This window comes from Sus scrofa, chromosome 1 (assembly GCF_000003025.6).
Source record: "Sus scrofa isolate TJ Tabasco breed Duroc chromosome 1, Sscrofa11.1, whole genome shotgun sequence".
NCBI lineage: Eukaryota > Metazoa > Chordata > Mammalia > Artiodactyla > Suidae > Sus > Sus scrofa.
This window is the reverse complement of record NC_010443.5, coordinates 208,316,918-208,334,315: the sequence shown is the minus strand read 5'-3', so window position 1 is coordinate 208,334,315 and position 17,398 is coordinate 208,316,918. Positions and strand designations below refer to the sequence as shown.

At 35.9% G+C, this 17,398-nt stretch overlaps 1 protein-coding gene across 10 annotated transcripts in view; it reads right to left on the bottom strand.

The window, feature by feature from the left end:
- Nucleotides 1-17,398, bottom strand: part of NFIB (nuclear factor I B) — a 245,108-nt gene that overhangs the window by 93,189 nt on the left and 134,521 nt on the right. For all 10 annotated transcript variants that reach the window (XM_005660096.3, XM_021063648.1, XM_021063654.1 and 7 more), the window contains exon 3: nt 11,975-12,028. In XM_005660096.3, coding sequence (XP_005660153.1) covers nt 11,975-12,028 — 54 coding nt within the window. The remainder of the gene's footprint in view (nt 1-11,974; nt 12,029-17,398) is intronic.

Here is a 17,398-nt window from a genome sequence, read left to right as displayed (position 1 = left end):
GTTCTGCAATTTGCAATAATATGAATGAACCTTAAGAACATCATGCTAAGGGAAATGAATGAGAAAAACAAATGCTGCATGATTCCACCTATGCAAGTTATCGAAAATAATCAATATCATAGCATCAGAGTGGAATGGTGGTTGCTAGGGGCTGGAGAAAAGAGGAAATTGGGAAGTTGCTCATCAAAAGGCAGAAAGTTTCAGTTAATCAAGATGAATAAGCTCTAGAGACCTGCTATACAACATTTTAACTAGAGTCACTTAAAAATTTCTTAAGAGAACTGGAGTTCCTGTTGTGGCTCAGTGGTTAACCAATCTAAATAGCATTCATGAGGAAGAAGATTCCATCCCTGGCCTTACTCAGTGGGTTAGGGATCTGGCGTTGCCATGAGCTGTGGTGTAGGTCACAGATGCAGTGCAGATCCCACATTGCTGTGGCTGTGGCATAGGCCAGCAGCTACAGATTTGATTTGACCCCTATCCTGGGAACCTCCATATGCCACAAGTGCAGACCTAAAAAGCAAAAAAAAAAAAAAAATCTTAGGAGGACAGATCTCAGATAAGTTTCTTACCACAATAAAAAAGTTTTTAAAGCAAGGAAAAAGTTTTAAGTAGAGTATGATCAATTGAATTAAATAAATGCTCAAGAATATGGAAGCAGGAATAGAATGGAAAGGAACTATGGGATTCAGGTCATGAAAGTGAATTTAATGAGAATCATTTCAAATGGGGACAGAAGCCCAGCTGCAGGAGAAGTTAAGTAGAAATTTTAGTCTTTTATGTCATTCATGAAAAAGAAGAGTAAGATGGGACATTTGGTTATAGAGGGCTATCTGAATAAGAGGCAAAAGATGCATTTTTTGGAAGTAAGAAATAAGTTGTAGGAAAAAGCTAATAGAATAAGAGAGGTATACAGAGAGGAAGAGGAAGAGAAAATTTTCAATGGAGAGAAACAAGTTGGTAGCTTCAGAAAAAAGAATGCCATGGAAAGGCAAGTGGGAAAAATATTTATACAAAGTGAATACAAAGGACTAAGATATAAAGTATTGCCAAAGGAAAAGCAATCTCTAAGGATACATTTGTACACTTTCTTGTGTCACTATTTAAAACTATGAAACAAACTTTCATTCCACATCCCCTGCAATGCCAAAAGACTAAGAAGGATAAAAAAGACTTGTCTAAAAACTACAATTCTATCCTACCATAAGACCTGAACAAATCTGTTTCTTTTGCCTCTTTTCTATAATCTCTAACATCCTATTATGCATCTTATCTTGATAGGTAACTTCATGTCATCTCAAGTCTTTAAGGGAATGCAGTGTAAAAATTCAACACATTTCTACTTGGATTCACATCAAGATAATGCTTCCTACACAAAGTCTTCTTGTTTGACCTAGCAGGAAGAGAAAGTAGGATGAAAAAGCCCTCCTTTTCCCAAGCATCTGCTACTTGCCAGGTACACTCTCCCATGTGATTCTTTTACACCTGGCATGGATATAATTGAGTGTGCTGAGTTCCAGAGAAGTCGGCTGATTTGGTTAACCTCCTCATAACTCTCCTGATCATTGTAAAACTTGGAGCCTTGATTCCAGGGAAATTTTTAATTCCAAAGTTCATGTACTTACCACCTCACCACACTCCCTACAACGGCTGGAAACAGTAATTCACAACTTTTAACTTCCATGACATTGGAGTTGTAGCCCTAAGTACTATTTATTTTTCATAATGCAAATATAAAATATTGTATGTACTTAAAGACAAAAACGTTGGGGAGAGTAAGGTTCATGTGTAATTCAATTTTTTTTTTTTAATCTTCTACTGCATCTAATCTAGTGCCATGCACAAAATAGATGCCCATTAAATTATCTGTGGCTGAAAAAAGTCTACCTAGAGATAAGCTCTTTCTGGGCTGTTCATTGTTCCTAGCATGGAATGGTACAGGATAGACAGAATGGTATAGAGCTGATCAACATACATCCTGTCTCCAAGAATGTAATACTTAATTCTGAGCTCAGCAACCAGTTGACACTCAATTAGTATTATTTGTTGCCTAACAGAGTTGATAACTGGGGCCATATGGAAAAATCTGCTTCTTTCATGACCTTATAAAATATTCCTCAGTTGCCTTTTCCCAAAAAAAAACTATTACAAGCAAGCAGACTGGACCCATTGTAGGGGCTGGACATAGTGCCAACTGCTATGGAGATCAACTTTTGAGGAGTGAGTTAACACAAGAATCCATAAGCAGCTGAGGACTATGAGCCCTCCTGGTTTTTTAAGATTAATTTGCCAACAAAACACATTCCCCCTCCTCTCTTCCTTTACTCTGAGTTCTATTGTAAATATGAACATTTAGGAACTTTACTGAATGCTATGTCTTCACAAAAGTTAGAGGGTAAAGAAAAAAAAATGTCTCTGAAATGTAATGTGTTAGGGAAAATCCTTTGATTTTTGCATCACCTCACATGGACCTCATTCTCAAATTACTTAAAAGCTTTACCTATGATGTCATATCTTACCACAGCTAACCAATCTTTTACTTTCTTTCTATTTATTCCTTTATGAATAAATATCTGGTGCTTATTGTCTCATGCCAAATTTAGAATTACTTCTAAGTATAATGAAATAGTGCATACCTCCCCATAAGAATATCTTGATTCTGGTGGATAAGATAAATAAGGGTATTTGATGAGTGGGCATGAATTTATTAACTGAGGGTCAACAGGCTATGGTTTAAAAAATATATCAGAGAAAACCTTCTCTTTTCTTTGACCCTGAATTACATATTCTAAGATATAACATGTTCTATGTGGTTATTCTGAGCCTATGCAAATATATCCACCTTCATATGCAAGCGGCAAAAAAAAAAAAAAAAAAAATTGTATCACTTCTGTTACTATTAGAGTATTGTTTGTCCCAAATTCTAAGTTTTGACAAAAACAGAGTGAGAAATCAAGCAAAATTTGGCCCTAATTATTCCTGATGATGATAACTACAACTGCAGATGCTGAATTAATTTTCTTGATAATTATTTGGTTGGTTTTCATTGGCTTCATGACAACTCTCAGGTAGCTTCAATCTCAGTATTGATAAAATAGAGTAGGGGAGAAATCAACCTCGAAATTTGTATGATTTAAAGAATTTCTTAATTGCAAGACCAGCGTGTTATTATAGTTAATAGATACTATTATGGATCAAAGAAAAATCAAAAGAGAAAAAATATCTTGAGACAAGTGAAAATGGAAGTGGAAGATACTTCCAAAAGATCCATTTTGGAAGGATGCAGCAAAAAGAGTTCTAAGAGGAAAGGTACACTGACAATTGTCAAGTCAAGAAACAAGAAAAACCTAAAGTAAATAATTTAAACTTATACCTCAAGGAACTAGAAAAAAACAGCAAATGAAGCCCAAAGCTAGTAGAAGGAAGAAAAAAACCAAAGATGAGAGCAGAAATAAATGAAATAGAGACTGAAAAGATCAATAAAATTAAGAGCTAGTTCTCTGAAAAGATAAACAAAATTGACAAAACTTTATCTAGACTCACCAGGAAACAAGAGAGATGGCTTAAATAAATAAAATCAGATACTCCCACCAGAACTATCATTAAGCACTTTTGCCTATAAGAATTTAGATTGGAAAAGAGTGACAGACAAGACTATTACCTTTTCCTGAAAATCCACACAACTCTGGGATAGCCTTGAGGTGCAAGATGATGGACCAATCAAGGTGCAGCCCAGCATCCCTCAAGTGCAGATCTAGCTCAACAGTAGAAACTTCATAAGTGTAGATTTCAAATCCAAGACCAAGTGAAAAATGACTTTCTTTGGCAGTGCCCAAACAAGACACTGGAATCTGTACAAAATCAAGTCTGTCATTATCAACATTCCCACCTGAATGTAGTCAACCTCCAAACATTCAAAAAACCAATACAAATCCTTCTCAAACTCTTTCAAAAAATCAAAGTCAGAGAATTCTTCTAAAATCATGTTATGAGATTAGCATTACCCTGCTATCAAAATCAGACAAGGATGTTTCAAGGAAAAAAAAAAATATATATATATAGCCAATATCCTAAATACATATATATGTAAGGCAAATTCAACAATACATTAAAAGGATCATAAACCATGATCAAGTAGGATTTATTCCAGTGATGAAAGAATGGTTCAGTAATCACATATCAGATACGGTGATACACCACATTAATAAATGAAGAATAAAAATAATTTGACCATCTCAATAGATGCAAAAAAAAAAAAAGCATTTGAAAAAATTCAGCATCCATTCATGATAAAAACTCTCAACAAAGTGGGTACAGAGAGAATGTACCTTAATATGATAAAGGCCATATACGACAAGCCTACAGCTAAAATCACACTCAGTGGAAAAGGTGAAATCTTTGCCCCTAAGATCAGGAACTAGATAAGGATGCCTACTTTCTCCAGTTTTATTCAATGTAGTATCATTTATCCTAGCCAGAGCAATTGGGGGGAGGGGAGGCATCCAAATTAGAATGGAAAATGTAAAACTGGCACTATCTGTGGATGACATGATATTTTATATAGAAAGCCCAAAGGACTCCATCAGAAAACTGTTAAAACTAATAAATGAATTCTGTAAAGTTTCAGGACATAAAAATCAATATGCAAAAATCTATGGCATTTCTATACCCTAATAATTGACCTACCAGAAAAAAAAATAAAAAATAAAAATAAGAAAAAATCACATTTATGATTACATAAAAAATAATAAAATATTCAGGAATAAACTTAACCAAGGAGTTGAAAGACCTAAACTTTCAAAACTATAAGACATTAATAGGAGAAACGAAGAAGTCATAAATTAATAGCAAAATATTCTGTGCTCATGGATTAGAATAATTAATATTGGTAAAATGTCCATACTACTCAAAACAAATTTATAGATTCAATGCAATCTTTATCAAATTTCTAATGGGATTTTTCATGGAAATAGAACAAACAGTCTTAAAATTTCTATGGAACCATAAGAGACCCCAAAGAACCAAAGCAGTCTTAAGAAAGAAGAACAAAGCTGTTGATTTCTCACTGATTTCAAACTACATTGCAAAGCTATAGTAATTAATAGAGTGTTGGATTATACAACACAGACACCTCAGATCAATGGAACAGAATAGTGAGCCCAGAAATTAATCCACACATATATGGTCAAATAATTTATAACAAAAAAGCCAAGAATGTACAATGGAGAAAGGACTGTCTCCTTAATAGACATGTTGAAAAAACTGGACAGCCACATGCAGAAGAATGAAATGGGACCACTGTTTTACATTGTACTCAAAAATTAACTCATAAAATGGATTAAAGACTTGAATGTGAGGCCTGAAATCATAAAACTTCAAGAAGAAACATAGGTGGTAAGTTCCTTGACATCGATCTTGGCAATCATTTTTTTAAATTGGATACCAAAGCAAAAACAGGTGGGACTACCTCAAACTAAAAGCTTCTCCATAGCAAAGGAAGCCATTAATTAAAATGAAAAGGCAACTTACTGAATGGGAGAAAATATTTGTCAGTCATATATCTGATAAGGGGCTAATATCCAAAATATACAAAGAACTCACACAACTCAACAGCAAAAAATAAAAAACAACCTTATTAAAAATGGGTAGAAGATGTGAATAGATGTTTTCCAAAGAAAACATACAGATGACCAACAGGTTCATTAAAAATGTTCTATGTCATTAGTTATCAGGAAAATGCAGATCAAAACTATAGTGCAATATCACCTCACACCCGTTAGAATGACTATTATTGAAAAACTAGAAATAACAAGAGTTGGTGAGGATACGGAGGAAAAAAATCCTCTTGCCCTTTTGTCAGGAATGTACATTGGTGCAGCCTATGTAAATGAGACTGTAACTTACTCAAAAAATTAAAAATAGACCTACTATATAATCCAGCAATTCCACACCTAAGTAATTATCTAAAGAAAATGAAAACAGTAATTCAAAAATATGTCTGCCCCCCATGTTTACAGCAGCATTATTTACAATAGCCAAGATATGGAAACAACATAAGTGTCCACTGATGGATGAATGGATAAATAATCTGCGGTGTATATGTGGTACATACACACAATGGAATATTATTCAGTTATAAAAAGAATAAAATCTTGCCATTTGTGACAACAACATGGATGGAACTTGAGGGTATTATGCTAAAGTGGAATAAGTTAGAGAAAGACAAATACCATATGATCTCTCTTATATATATAATATAAAGAATTTTTTAGATGCAAGACAAGTGTATGGCTACAGTTAATAGATGCTCTTTTATTATCTATATTTACTAATTTATTTAGTTCTATCTTTGTGCCAGAAAGGATATAAGACGGCTTGACATTCATGTAATATATGATCCTATATGGTTCCCAGAAGTTTTGCCAGACTATAGCAAAAGCTAACCCACAAAACAGCACAAGCACTCTACAAATGCTGCAAAAAAGAAAAACAGGATAATCCAATGTCATTCTAGGTAAGAAAACTTGGGTTAATGATACACAGAATGCCTCAGTTCTCATCAAAGAATTTGCAAATTTTGTCCTAGAATTCCAGGTTTCTGCTATATTTCCAGCCTAGACAAAGCTCCCCATAAACCTACTCTTCCTGAACTCCAAAATGAGGTATCCACTCCTAGCTGACTTACAGGAAAAATCCAACTTCTACATTGCCTTGTTTTCCTTGGATATCATCCACTCCAGCATTAGACAAGCAAATGAGATTGGGAAATCTAAACATTCATAGCCCAAGGAATGTAGAGACACAAAATAATACAGCAAGTCAAAGTTAACTTCAAAAGATTACAATCCAACTACACATTTTCTAAAATTGAAAATGGAGGTTTAATCATTGGAAATAACATTAGGTCTCAGTCTAAGTCCCTAAATTAATAGTTTACTCTCCTTTGATTCACACTTGTTTGCTATAGTTGAGAGAGGACTCAAAGTTCTAGTGCTTAAAAGGGATTAATTTAATGTTCCAAAATAAGTATTTAGATATAAACATGTAACTTTTGACTCTAACATAAACAAGGGAAATGTGTATCATACAAAAAATGAAGTGGCCTAGTGCTTCTTGACTAAAATAACAATGTCATGTCCTTGAGTGCAATTAGATTTCTCAAGTACCTTAGCACTCCTAAAATTATAGTGCCCATCCCCACCACGTGACAAAGTATAAAAAACACTAAATCAAATAGCATAAGGAAATACATAAGGATTAAGTGCTTTGAAAATAATTTTATACTACTTAAATGCTTTTAAAAATAATAAATATCTGGGAGTTCCTGTCTTGGCTCAGCAGAAATGAATCTGACTAGTATCCATGAGGATGCAGGTTAGATGCCTGGCCTTACTCAATGGGTTAAGGATCCGGCACTGCCGTGAGCTGTGGGGTAGGTCGCAGACCTGCTCAGATCTGACCTTGCTGTGGCTATGGTATAGGCCGGCAGCTATAGCTCCAATTAGACCTCTAGCCTGGGAACCTCCATATACCTCAGGTATGGCCCTAAAAAGACAAAATAATGGAGTTCCCATTGTGGTGCAGTGGAAGTGAATCTGACTAGGAACCATGAGGTTGCAGATTCAATCCCTGGACTCCCTCAGAGGGTTAAGGATCCGGCGATGCCGTGAACTGTGGTGTAGATTACAGACACGACTCAGATCCCGAGTTGCCGTGGCTGTGGTTTAGGCCAGCGGCTACAGCTCTGATTCGACCGCTGGCCTGGGAACCTCCACACGCTGCAGGGGTGGCCCTAAAAAGCAAAGCAAAAAAAAAAAAAAAAAAAAGTCTAAATAAATAAATTAAAAGACAAAATAATAATACTAATAAATATCAAATATTCTTTCTCTGCAAAAATGTGTCATTTTTGTTCAAATGCTTGTGTTTCTTAGTTCGTTCACTAAGCACTAATCCCAGTTGGGAAACACAAGTTAGTAACTACAGGCCTATCTCTACACTCCATACCAGAGTGTGAAGAGCTTTAAGTTCTTCTGAATCAACAAGTCATGTCTGATGCTGGACAAGACCCAAGCTACAGGGGTGCCCAGCACACGGGAGTCCCAGGAATCTGTACTTATAGGGTGATCCACCTTCATGTCAATACTGGGAAATAGATGTCAAAGAGCCATTCCCTCCAAAAGGGCTTGAATTTTTACCATCTCTTTCCAGGCTGTTATGAAATAAACACAGGAGTAGATGGTGGTAGATGTCCAGGGCTGCACATCTTCCAATGGAAAACTACCAGTAACAGGAAAGTATTGGCAGAGTTCCCATCGTGGCGCAGTGGTTAACGAATCCAACTGGGAACTATGAGATTGCGGGTTCCACCTCTGGCCTAGCTCAATGGGTTAGGGATCTGGCGTTGCCATGAGTTGTGGTGTAGGTTGCTGTGGCTCTGGTGTAGGCTGGTGGCTACAGCTCCGATTGGACCCCTAGCCTGAGAACCTCCACATGCCACGGGAGCGGCCCCAGAAATGTCAAAAAGACCAAAAAAAAAAAAAAAAAGAAAAGAAAAGAAAGAAAAAAAAACAACAAAGTATTGGCACTCAAGGTCATCTTTTTCCAAAGTTTAGCTTCTCTTTGTTATAACAATACAAGCAGCAGAGTGATCTGACTGTTTCTTTGCTTATGGTAATAGATTGAATTTGCCCATAAATGCATTGTGCCTTTTTGAGATATTAAATCTGAACTTCATAGATTTCACATTTCAGCCAAAGCCAGAAAACAGATGAAAAGAGGCTCTGAAAGATAAATTATGCTCTAAAAATACCAAACATGCTTATACTTATGAAAAGAGCTTTTAATAATAAGTATAATTTATCCCAATTGACTACAAAACAAAGACCTTAATAAGTTAGGATTTTTTACATTTCCAATCAGAAACTATTCAATATTTCTAGTGGCTGGATTTATTTAAAGGTATTACAGAACAAACACTTACTTTTATCAAACAGAATTCTTTTATAACCTCTATGTTAAATCCATAGCATAATGATACGTAAAGCATATTAAAATGATGGAATGCTTCTGAATCAGCAAAAAAAATTCTAATTCTATTCCATATAATTTTGATACTTTATACATTTTATTACACTCTAACTTTGAAAGACTAGTAACCAATGTACACTTTACATGCATATATAAAATCAACTAATTACAATATGCATTTACCTACAACATTCCAGTTTTAATTAATTAATTTTTTTTTTTTTTGTCTTTTGTCTTTTTAGGGCCACACCCGCACCATATGGAGATTCCCAGGTTAGGGATCTAATCAGAGCTACAGCTGCTGGCCTATACCACAGCAATTCAGGATCCGAGCCGTGTCTGTGACCTACACCCCATTTCACAGCAACACCGGATCCACTGATTGTGGCCAGGGATCGAACCTACAACCTCATGGTTCCTAGTCAGATTCGTTTCCACTGCACCACATTGGGCTCTCCACATTCCAGTTTTAAGACACAGTTCTCAAAAAAGTTTTGATTTTCAAGGAAAATTTAAGAGGGGAAAAAAATAGAGGTGTTTAATCTTGATTGTTTCTGTCAGCCATACTATATGCAAACAGATAAATTAATAGTGCTACAGTCTACACAGTAAAAGAAAAATTTAACCAAGCTTCTTAACAAATATTGAAATATCAAATGCTATCATTTTGTAACTATTCAAAGATTATTCATTCAGTTCAAGAAGAGAACATTTTTAAGTGAACATGATTCTTTCTGAACATGCTCAGAAATGCATTTCAAACAATGACAGCTTTATTAATTTCAAACCAAGATGTCATTCAGATGCAAAGAACATATCCTTTGTTTAGTCAGACTTATAATACTTATCAACCCTTCTTCTTCTGTAGGTCCCTCTCTCTCTCAGTTCTTTGTAAAATGAGTGAAGAAGCTTTTAAAAAAATGTTTGGATACAATTTGCTTTTCGTTATCATGCTACACAGAGAAAACATTTGTCAACTAAAAAGAAAGTTTTTAGTAAAGCTGAAGATGTTATAAGCTAATAAATGTTCTCAACTTGAGAAAATTTGTGACAAAATTAATTAAATTCTAAATAGTCTGCCTTCTTGGTTCAAATATCCTATGTACACAAAAAAGAAAATAACAAACAACTGGAAATTACATTTAAAATTGCTCAGTCTTTTGTAATATTTTGTTACCAATTTTAGAAATATTAAATGATTTTGATGAAAGTAAAATCAACTTAGTATACATTTTAAACCTCTATTTAATCAGAACTTTTTATCTTTGAAGTATACACTACTTTTGTCAAACAAGATGATTCTGTAAAACACAGAATAAGTTAATATGCAGTGGAAATTTTTTTCTCAATGTTAAAAATAAAGAAGAAAATAAAGGCAAGACTCAGAAATACAAAATATATTCTGACTTTGCATTTTTACCTGCACTTTTATTTGCTGTATCTTTCTAACATCATTTCTTTTTTTTTTTAAGGCTGTACCCATTGCATATGGAGGTTCCCAGGCTAGGGGTCAAGTCAAGCTACAGCTGCCTGCCTATACCACTGCCACAGCAAGGCAGGATCCAAGCCGTATCTGTGACCTACACCACAGCTCACAGCAACACCAGATCCCTAACCCACTGAGTGAGACCAGGGATTGAACCCGTAACCTCATAGTTCCTAGTCAGATGGGTTTCCCCTGCGCCATGACGGGAACTCCTCTAACATCATTCTAAAGCCAGGCTGCTCTGACAGATTTTCTGCTTGTCTGGGGTACTTCACTTACTTCTTTTTTTCTTTTTATTTGGAGGGGGGGACATATTTGTAATGATTTTTATTTTTGCCATTATAGCTGATTTACAGTGTTTTGTAAATTTTCTACTTCACAGCACGCTGACCCAGTCACACATACATCTATATGTTCTTTCCTCTCACATTATCATGTTACATCACAAGTGACCAGGCATAGTTCCCAGTGCCATACAGCAGGATCCCATTGCTTATCCATTCCAAAGGCAATAGTTTGCATCTATTAACCCCAAATTCCCAGTCCCTCCCACTCCCTCTTCCTCCCCCTCTTGGCAACCACAAGTCTTATTTCAACCTCACATTAGTAAAGCATTGTGACAGGAAGATCAAGCAAGTAAGTCCGTAGAACTAAGTCTATTTGAAGGCCGTTTTATCATTACTTTTTACAAATTTGGGGATTAACTTTCAATGAAAAGACAGCTAAGATTATTTCGGGAGGTGGTTCTGTATGGTTAGTTTGAATTTTTTTTTGTTGTTAATTTATTCTTGGAGCACTCTTTGATTAAAATCACTGATATGATTAAAAATTGTATGAGATTAAAATATTAGAAATTCTTCATTGCACTAGTTTTTACTCTCATGAGAAAAAATATTATTCCTAAATCAACCTCAATAGTCTATGTATGTTCAGATTTAGAAGCATCAAAAGCATGAAGTCCTACTTTCATTGTTTTCTGATTCTGGGAATCCCATAAAAACCTCATGGCATAAAGACTCGTTTGCAAAAATCCTTCACTAAAAACATAACCCACCCCCACCTCCCTTTTCAAGTAATGAGACTTGATCAACCCTAATAAGAGAATGAAAATTTTCACTTTTGTTTGTGTGTTTTGAAAGAAACATTAGAAGGGTTTTTGGCTTTTCAAACAGCAGTGACTTTTAGCACCTCAAAGATACACAACTGAAATGCATGTACTGTTCATTTGCAAAGACACCAACAAAAAGTAAAACACTAGTGATTAGGTGCCTACTGATGATGCCAGTATGGAAGTATTATTTGCCACTGTGAAGGGCCTAAATAGAATCACATCTTGTCCTGATCATACCTGCCTGCCAGAACAAAATAGGCAGCTGACCAATTATGGGCTGTTTATCTATACAGTGGTACCTTTGTTCTCCAACAATGTCAGATTGCAAACGTCCTGGAACACATATTTACCTGGAGGATTCTTGGCAGGATCATTGTGGCTTGGACTTCCTGATTGTCCAGAATCTGTAAAGAAATCACAGAAAATGTTTTCTTTTTAATTTGTTTTGAAAGAATTTCACAATCCTAAGAAGGACTTAAAAAAATTTTTTAAGGTAGAACAATGAGGTTGAGTGTTTAAATAAAGTACACTTTCCTTTCAGCAGCCGTGTTTTATTTATTAAACTAGATGAATGTGTATATATAGTTCTCTGTTGAGAGAGAAAAAAGGACAGATCTCTAATACATGCGGGGTAGGGCAAGGCTTTTTTGAAATAAAAGGTCTGGTGACAAAGCCAATGAAGGTGGTTTGAAGGTTGCTCCTATCAAGAACAATATGAAATAAAGCAGATACATTCCCTAAAAATGCAATATGAGTGTAATTAAACATGCTTAAAAAAAAAAACCTGAAAATGTTTTTATTCAATGAGTAAAATACACAGAAACAAGAGTCCATTTTTCCAGGATTTCATGTGCGTGCACACAGACCCACTCCAATAATCCCCCAACCTACTGGATCCAGGCCCAGATTCGTCTGCATCCCATAATAGCAATCGATTTGCAAACACCAAGAAAAGCATAAATTACTAGGTAGAAACCAACATGGCTTTGTGGAGAGCAAACTGTTGGATCAATTTAATTTCCATCTGTGATAGACAGACTCTGCAGATAAGGAGGAATAGATCAATGCAGTAATCTGAATTTCCTACCCCACATTATTCCTCATCGATGCCACAGAATGGAACATGGAACCCACACTCCTGTTAGGAAACATGCCTTTCCTCACCAATCTGACACTGTTGTGTTTTGCTCACTCCTGTTTCCTCCAGGCCCCCTCTGCATTTATCTGTGTCATTTGTGCCATATTATTATACACTTACTTGCAGGTTGCTTTGTAATCTTCTTTTATGGGTTCTAGTATTTAAGTTTTGTCTCCCCAACTAAATTTCATGCTCCTGAGCAGAGGCAGAGATTCTGTCTACCTCTTTTGTGTCTCCCTCAGTTTTCTGTTCCTGGCTATGAATGCACTAGGCTTTCAGTAAATGCCGGAGGAATAGATGGCTCGAATTCAGGAGCCTTCTTGACTTGCCTGGAAAAGGCAATTGTGAACTTGATGGTGAATTTCAACCTGTCAAAGGTGACAGGTGGCCACAGACAAGTTTCTTCCCCAAAACCTCGCCATTATACCTAAGACAGGAATCCAGTCTTACTTAAGCAGAAATATCTCATGTTGGCTTTTTTTCAGCAGGTTATTTTTTTCTCTTCCCCTGAAGTTATTAACATACAGCAATTGCTGTTTCTACTATTACAGGCAAGGACATCCTATTGGTTTCTTTCTATATATTACCTGGATATTTACTTCGCCCTTTTTCTCATGTCTGCTAATGAGTTTTGATGCTGAGAAGGGAATTTTGCCCCTTCATCCAATTTCCTTGTCTTTTTTCTTTTTCTTTTCTTTTCTTTTTTTTCCCCCAGTACAGTTTTTATAAAGTCTGAGCAAATAGGATTCCCACATTAGCCTCCAATTTATTTCTAATTTCCCCAAGGGGAAAAGAAACTAGTAAGGACTACTCCTGCAGTCTGAATTCTGGCTAAAGTCTCCTGCAGATAGTCAAAGAGACTTAGGTACACTCTAAAAGCTTTGTCTCATCTCCCATGAATTCTATTAGTTTTTCTGGAATGGAGGCAAGACTCAGTAACTTGTAGCATGGGAGATCAATCTTTCTCCTTCTTCATTCCTACAAAAGATGGCACAATACTGGCCACTTTCCAGACATGGAGTATAATCATTACATGAAAATGATAAATTATATTATTTTGCTACAGCCTCAGCTATTTCTGCCTCAAGTTTCTCTAACAAATGTCCCTCAGTATTGCTACTATTTTCTAGTTTCATTTCTCAATTGACCCTAATATTGAGAAATTCTTACTTATACATAATACACCCACTGATGAGAGCCTCCCTGTGTTTTCTCTCTAAAGTTACTCACACTTATGGAGGTAGAAACATGCAACTCTGAAGGGAGTTAATGTCACCTTCATGATGACACAACATAAGGCAGGTTAAAGGTGACATCAGGGGATAGGAGCTGTACCCTCTACGTGAGCCTTAGCATGTTAAGTCAAATGGACTTCAAACTGGAACCACAAAATTCTTTCCCAACAGCTTGTTGCTGAAATTTGGATCCAGTAAAGAATAAAGGTCTCTTCCAGTCCTAAGAAAATACTCAGAAAAATGGCACCCCCTGTTTCCACAACAGCCCATTTGGAAAACCCTATTTTTTTCCCCTGTGGCAAATTACCCTTCACCTCCCCCCCCCAATTCCAAAAACTGCAGACAAATTTCTTCAATTGAAAAAATGTAATTACTAAAGAAAACCACAAGCATTTGAGGGAAAGCTGAAGTAGATCTTAAATTTGAGTCACACACTTGCTTTTAATAATAATAATTCTACTTTCTAAAATAATCTGGCACTTACCGGCACACAGTGACAGATCTGCCCTCATATTCCAATGCCTGTGCCCTCCCATAGCACAAACTGGATCCCAAAACACAGAAGAGGCCCCCTCAGGGAGCATGCAAGAGAACATTTACTTTTTAGACTGTAAATTCTAACACTGTAATCTCCTTTTAATTCTTATGTCACATTATATTGGTCAGTTAATTCCAACTGCTGGAAAAGGAAGTAACTAGGGAGTCACAGTTGGCAAAGAAACCAAACATGAACTGTTACTGTGGTTAACTTCAGAGAAAGAATTACTAAGCCCACATCTAAAACCCTTCCAATTCACCATCTAAAAGTCAAATTACTCTATACCCAAAGGTTTTATCTAACTGCTTCCATCATTTCCTCAAGTCCTGAGTGTGTATGTGTGTGAGTGTCTGTCTGTCTTCTGCTGTGTGTCTGTGTACTTCATATGTTACAGTGAATCCTGTGTCTGTCCCTCACTAGCTGTTTGATCTTGTACAAAATTACTTAACTCTCGAGGCTTGGAGTCTTCATCTTAACTGTAACACTTCTACCTTATAGAATTATTCAAAGATTTTATTATACAAAGCATCAAGCACTGATCAGACCTATATTACACAACAATAATGAAAGATTATTATTAAACATAAAGGCCACATTCAAAACATGACTAATATTTTTAATGGACTAACTCTCAGGAAGAAAGGGGAAAAGGGGATATGACTAAATTTGTCCATCCCAGTGTAAGCACCTAAAACGGTCTGTGGTGAATCAACTGAAGATGGTTGAGTATGTACCCTCCTGAAAATTCCTATGTAAATGCTTTAGTCTTACTCTCCCCTAAAGAGGGAAAGGCACTGCTGTCATTTAAAGTCTCTCAAGGAGCTGTTATGCTCAAAAGGCAGTAGATACCAGCCATGTGATGAAAATCACCTTCTAGAAGACCAAAGTCTTCAAAGAAGGAGGGTGGTAAGAATAGGAATTGTGAGCTGCCCAGAACAGAATCTTGAGTCTAGAAAGATTCTGATGTGGTAGAGAAAAAGCAAAGGAAAGGGGTCTTGAAGGCAGCAGAACTAAGCCAGTCCTCTGTCATTCCCTCCACAGTTTATTTTCTCTTCCTTGATCTCAGACTATGTCGTCTACATTTCTTTGTCTTTCTGATTTGACTGGACAGAAAGTAGAAATGAAATACATTTCATATTACATACTTATGAACTTTATAATACCTATTCTTTGTGTTTTAAAAGCGTGACTTAAACATTATATTTCTTCTAGGGAAAAGAATAGTTAAGGAAGGTATGTCTAAATTCATGCACTTTAAATTCAAACAATTCCTCTTCCCCCAAGTTTCAGGTTCTTCAGGAATAAGAAAAGATTCTCATTCGTACATGACCCTTATTAACCTTTCTTCAATCCTTTCATATACTCTTTCTTAAAAAGTAGCCAATCTTTCATGGCTCTTCTAATATCTAAACTTTACCTAAGAAGTGACCAAGTTTCTCTAAGGATCCAATTTTATGGAAGATCTTGGAATACATAAGTAATCTAAATGACTTGTCCACAGTTACACAGCAACAGTTAAAACTGTGTTTGCTCCATGGGCCACCCATTCAGACACAGTGCCTCTTGAGTGGTTATGATGCAATCTTAAAATCAGGCAAAGCCCAAAGTCCTTTCACTAGATTAAAAGTTCTGGGAATGTCACCTCCCCCTCATCTCCCTTCTCCTTCCCACCATTTACCAATATGTTCAAAACCTTCTTCAGAAATATAAAAACCCTTTAGCTATTCTTTCTAACTGAAGTTGGAAATTATTATCATTGAAGTCTCAGCACTAATGGATTCTTTAAAAAGAGGCCAACTCTAAACAAATTTAGTTTGGGTTCTCTTTGCTAAACAAAGGAAATTCTAATGTTTTACTAATAATCTGGTGGAAGTCCAATAAAATGTTTGTTAAATACATAAGATAAAAAATAAATAATGACCTGTTAAATGCTTGTTACCAACTTTCTTAGGTGTGGGGAGGGCAGAGGAGGATGAATGCAATTATTTGATATGGTTGAATCATCACAACTGTGAGAGATTTTTTGAAGGTCATTTATGTAAACATCAATTAAATGAGAATCAACAAGATTTATGGAGCACCTTCTGTACTCCAGTTACTGATGTTTGGAACATAATAGCTTCTCCATAAATGTGTGTTAAATTTACATTTAATTTACAATAATGACCTTTAAAATGTTGTTTAAAGAAGAATATACATTTCATTCATGCCTTTTAGAAGCTCAGAGGTTGCTCAGACAGAAATGTAAAAATTTAAAAAAAATAAACTGGGATAGGTGTTATAAATAAGTATATATCAAGAGGAAATCATTAGTTCTTCCTATGAAGGATGGCCAAGGGCATATCATAAAAGATTTCAGAGGGAGGTGACCTTAGAAACAGGGTCTTGAAAAATGAACACATCTCATATCTTCCTAGTACATATTCCTCTCTACTACCAATATGATATCTTGAAAAGCTAAAACTGATAAAGCTGTTTCCCTGCTAAAATTCTTACATTTAATCCCAATACACAGAAAAAAACGCCAAAACTTTTAGGATACCATTCAAGGCACTTGGATCTAGCCCCTACCAACACCTGGGTCATACTGCAGCCCCTGAACCTTTCAGTTTCATGTGAGTCACTTCTACTTGTTGGCCCTGAGCCTTTGTACATGGTATCCACCTTTTTTTCCTCCCTAAAGCCCTCCATGTTGAGGTCCTTCCTATTAGATTCTAAACTATATAAAGTCAGGGTTACTGCTCTGCTTAACCTTACAGCCCTGATCTTTGGTACGGTGGTTTTAAATTTGGTTAAGCCAAATAAATAGAAAACAGTTGGTCTATAAACCATGGAAGTGCATAAAGAATACTAGGCACGCCCC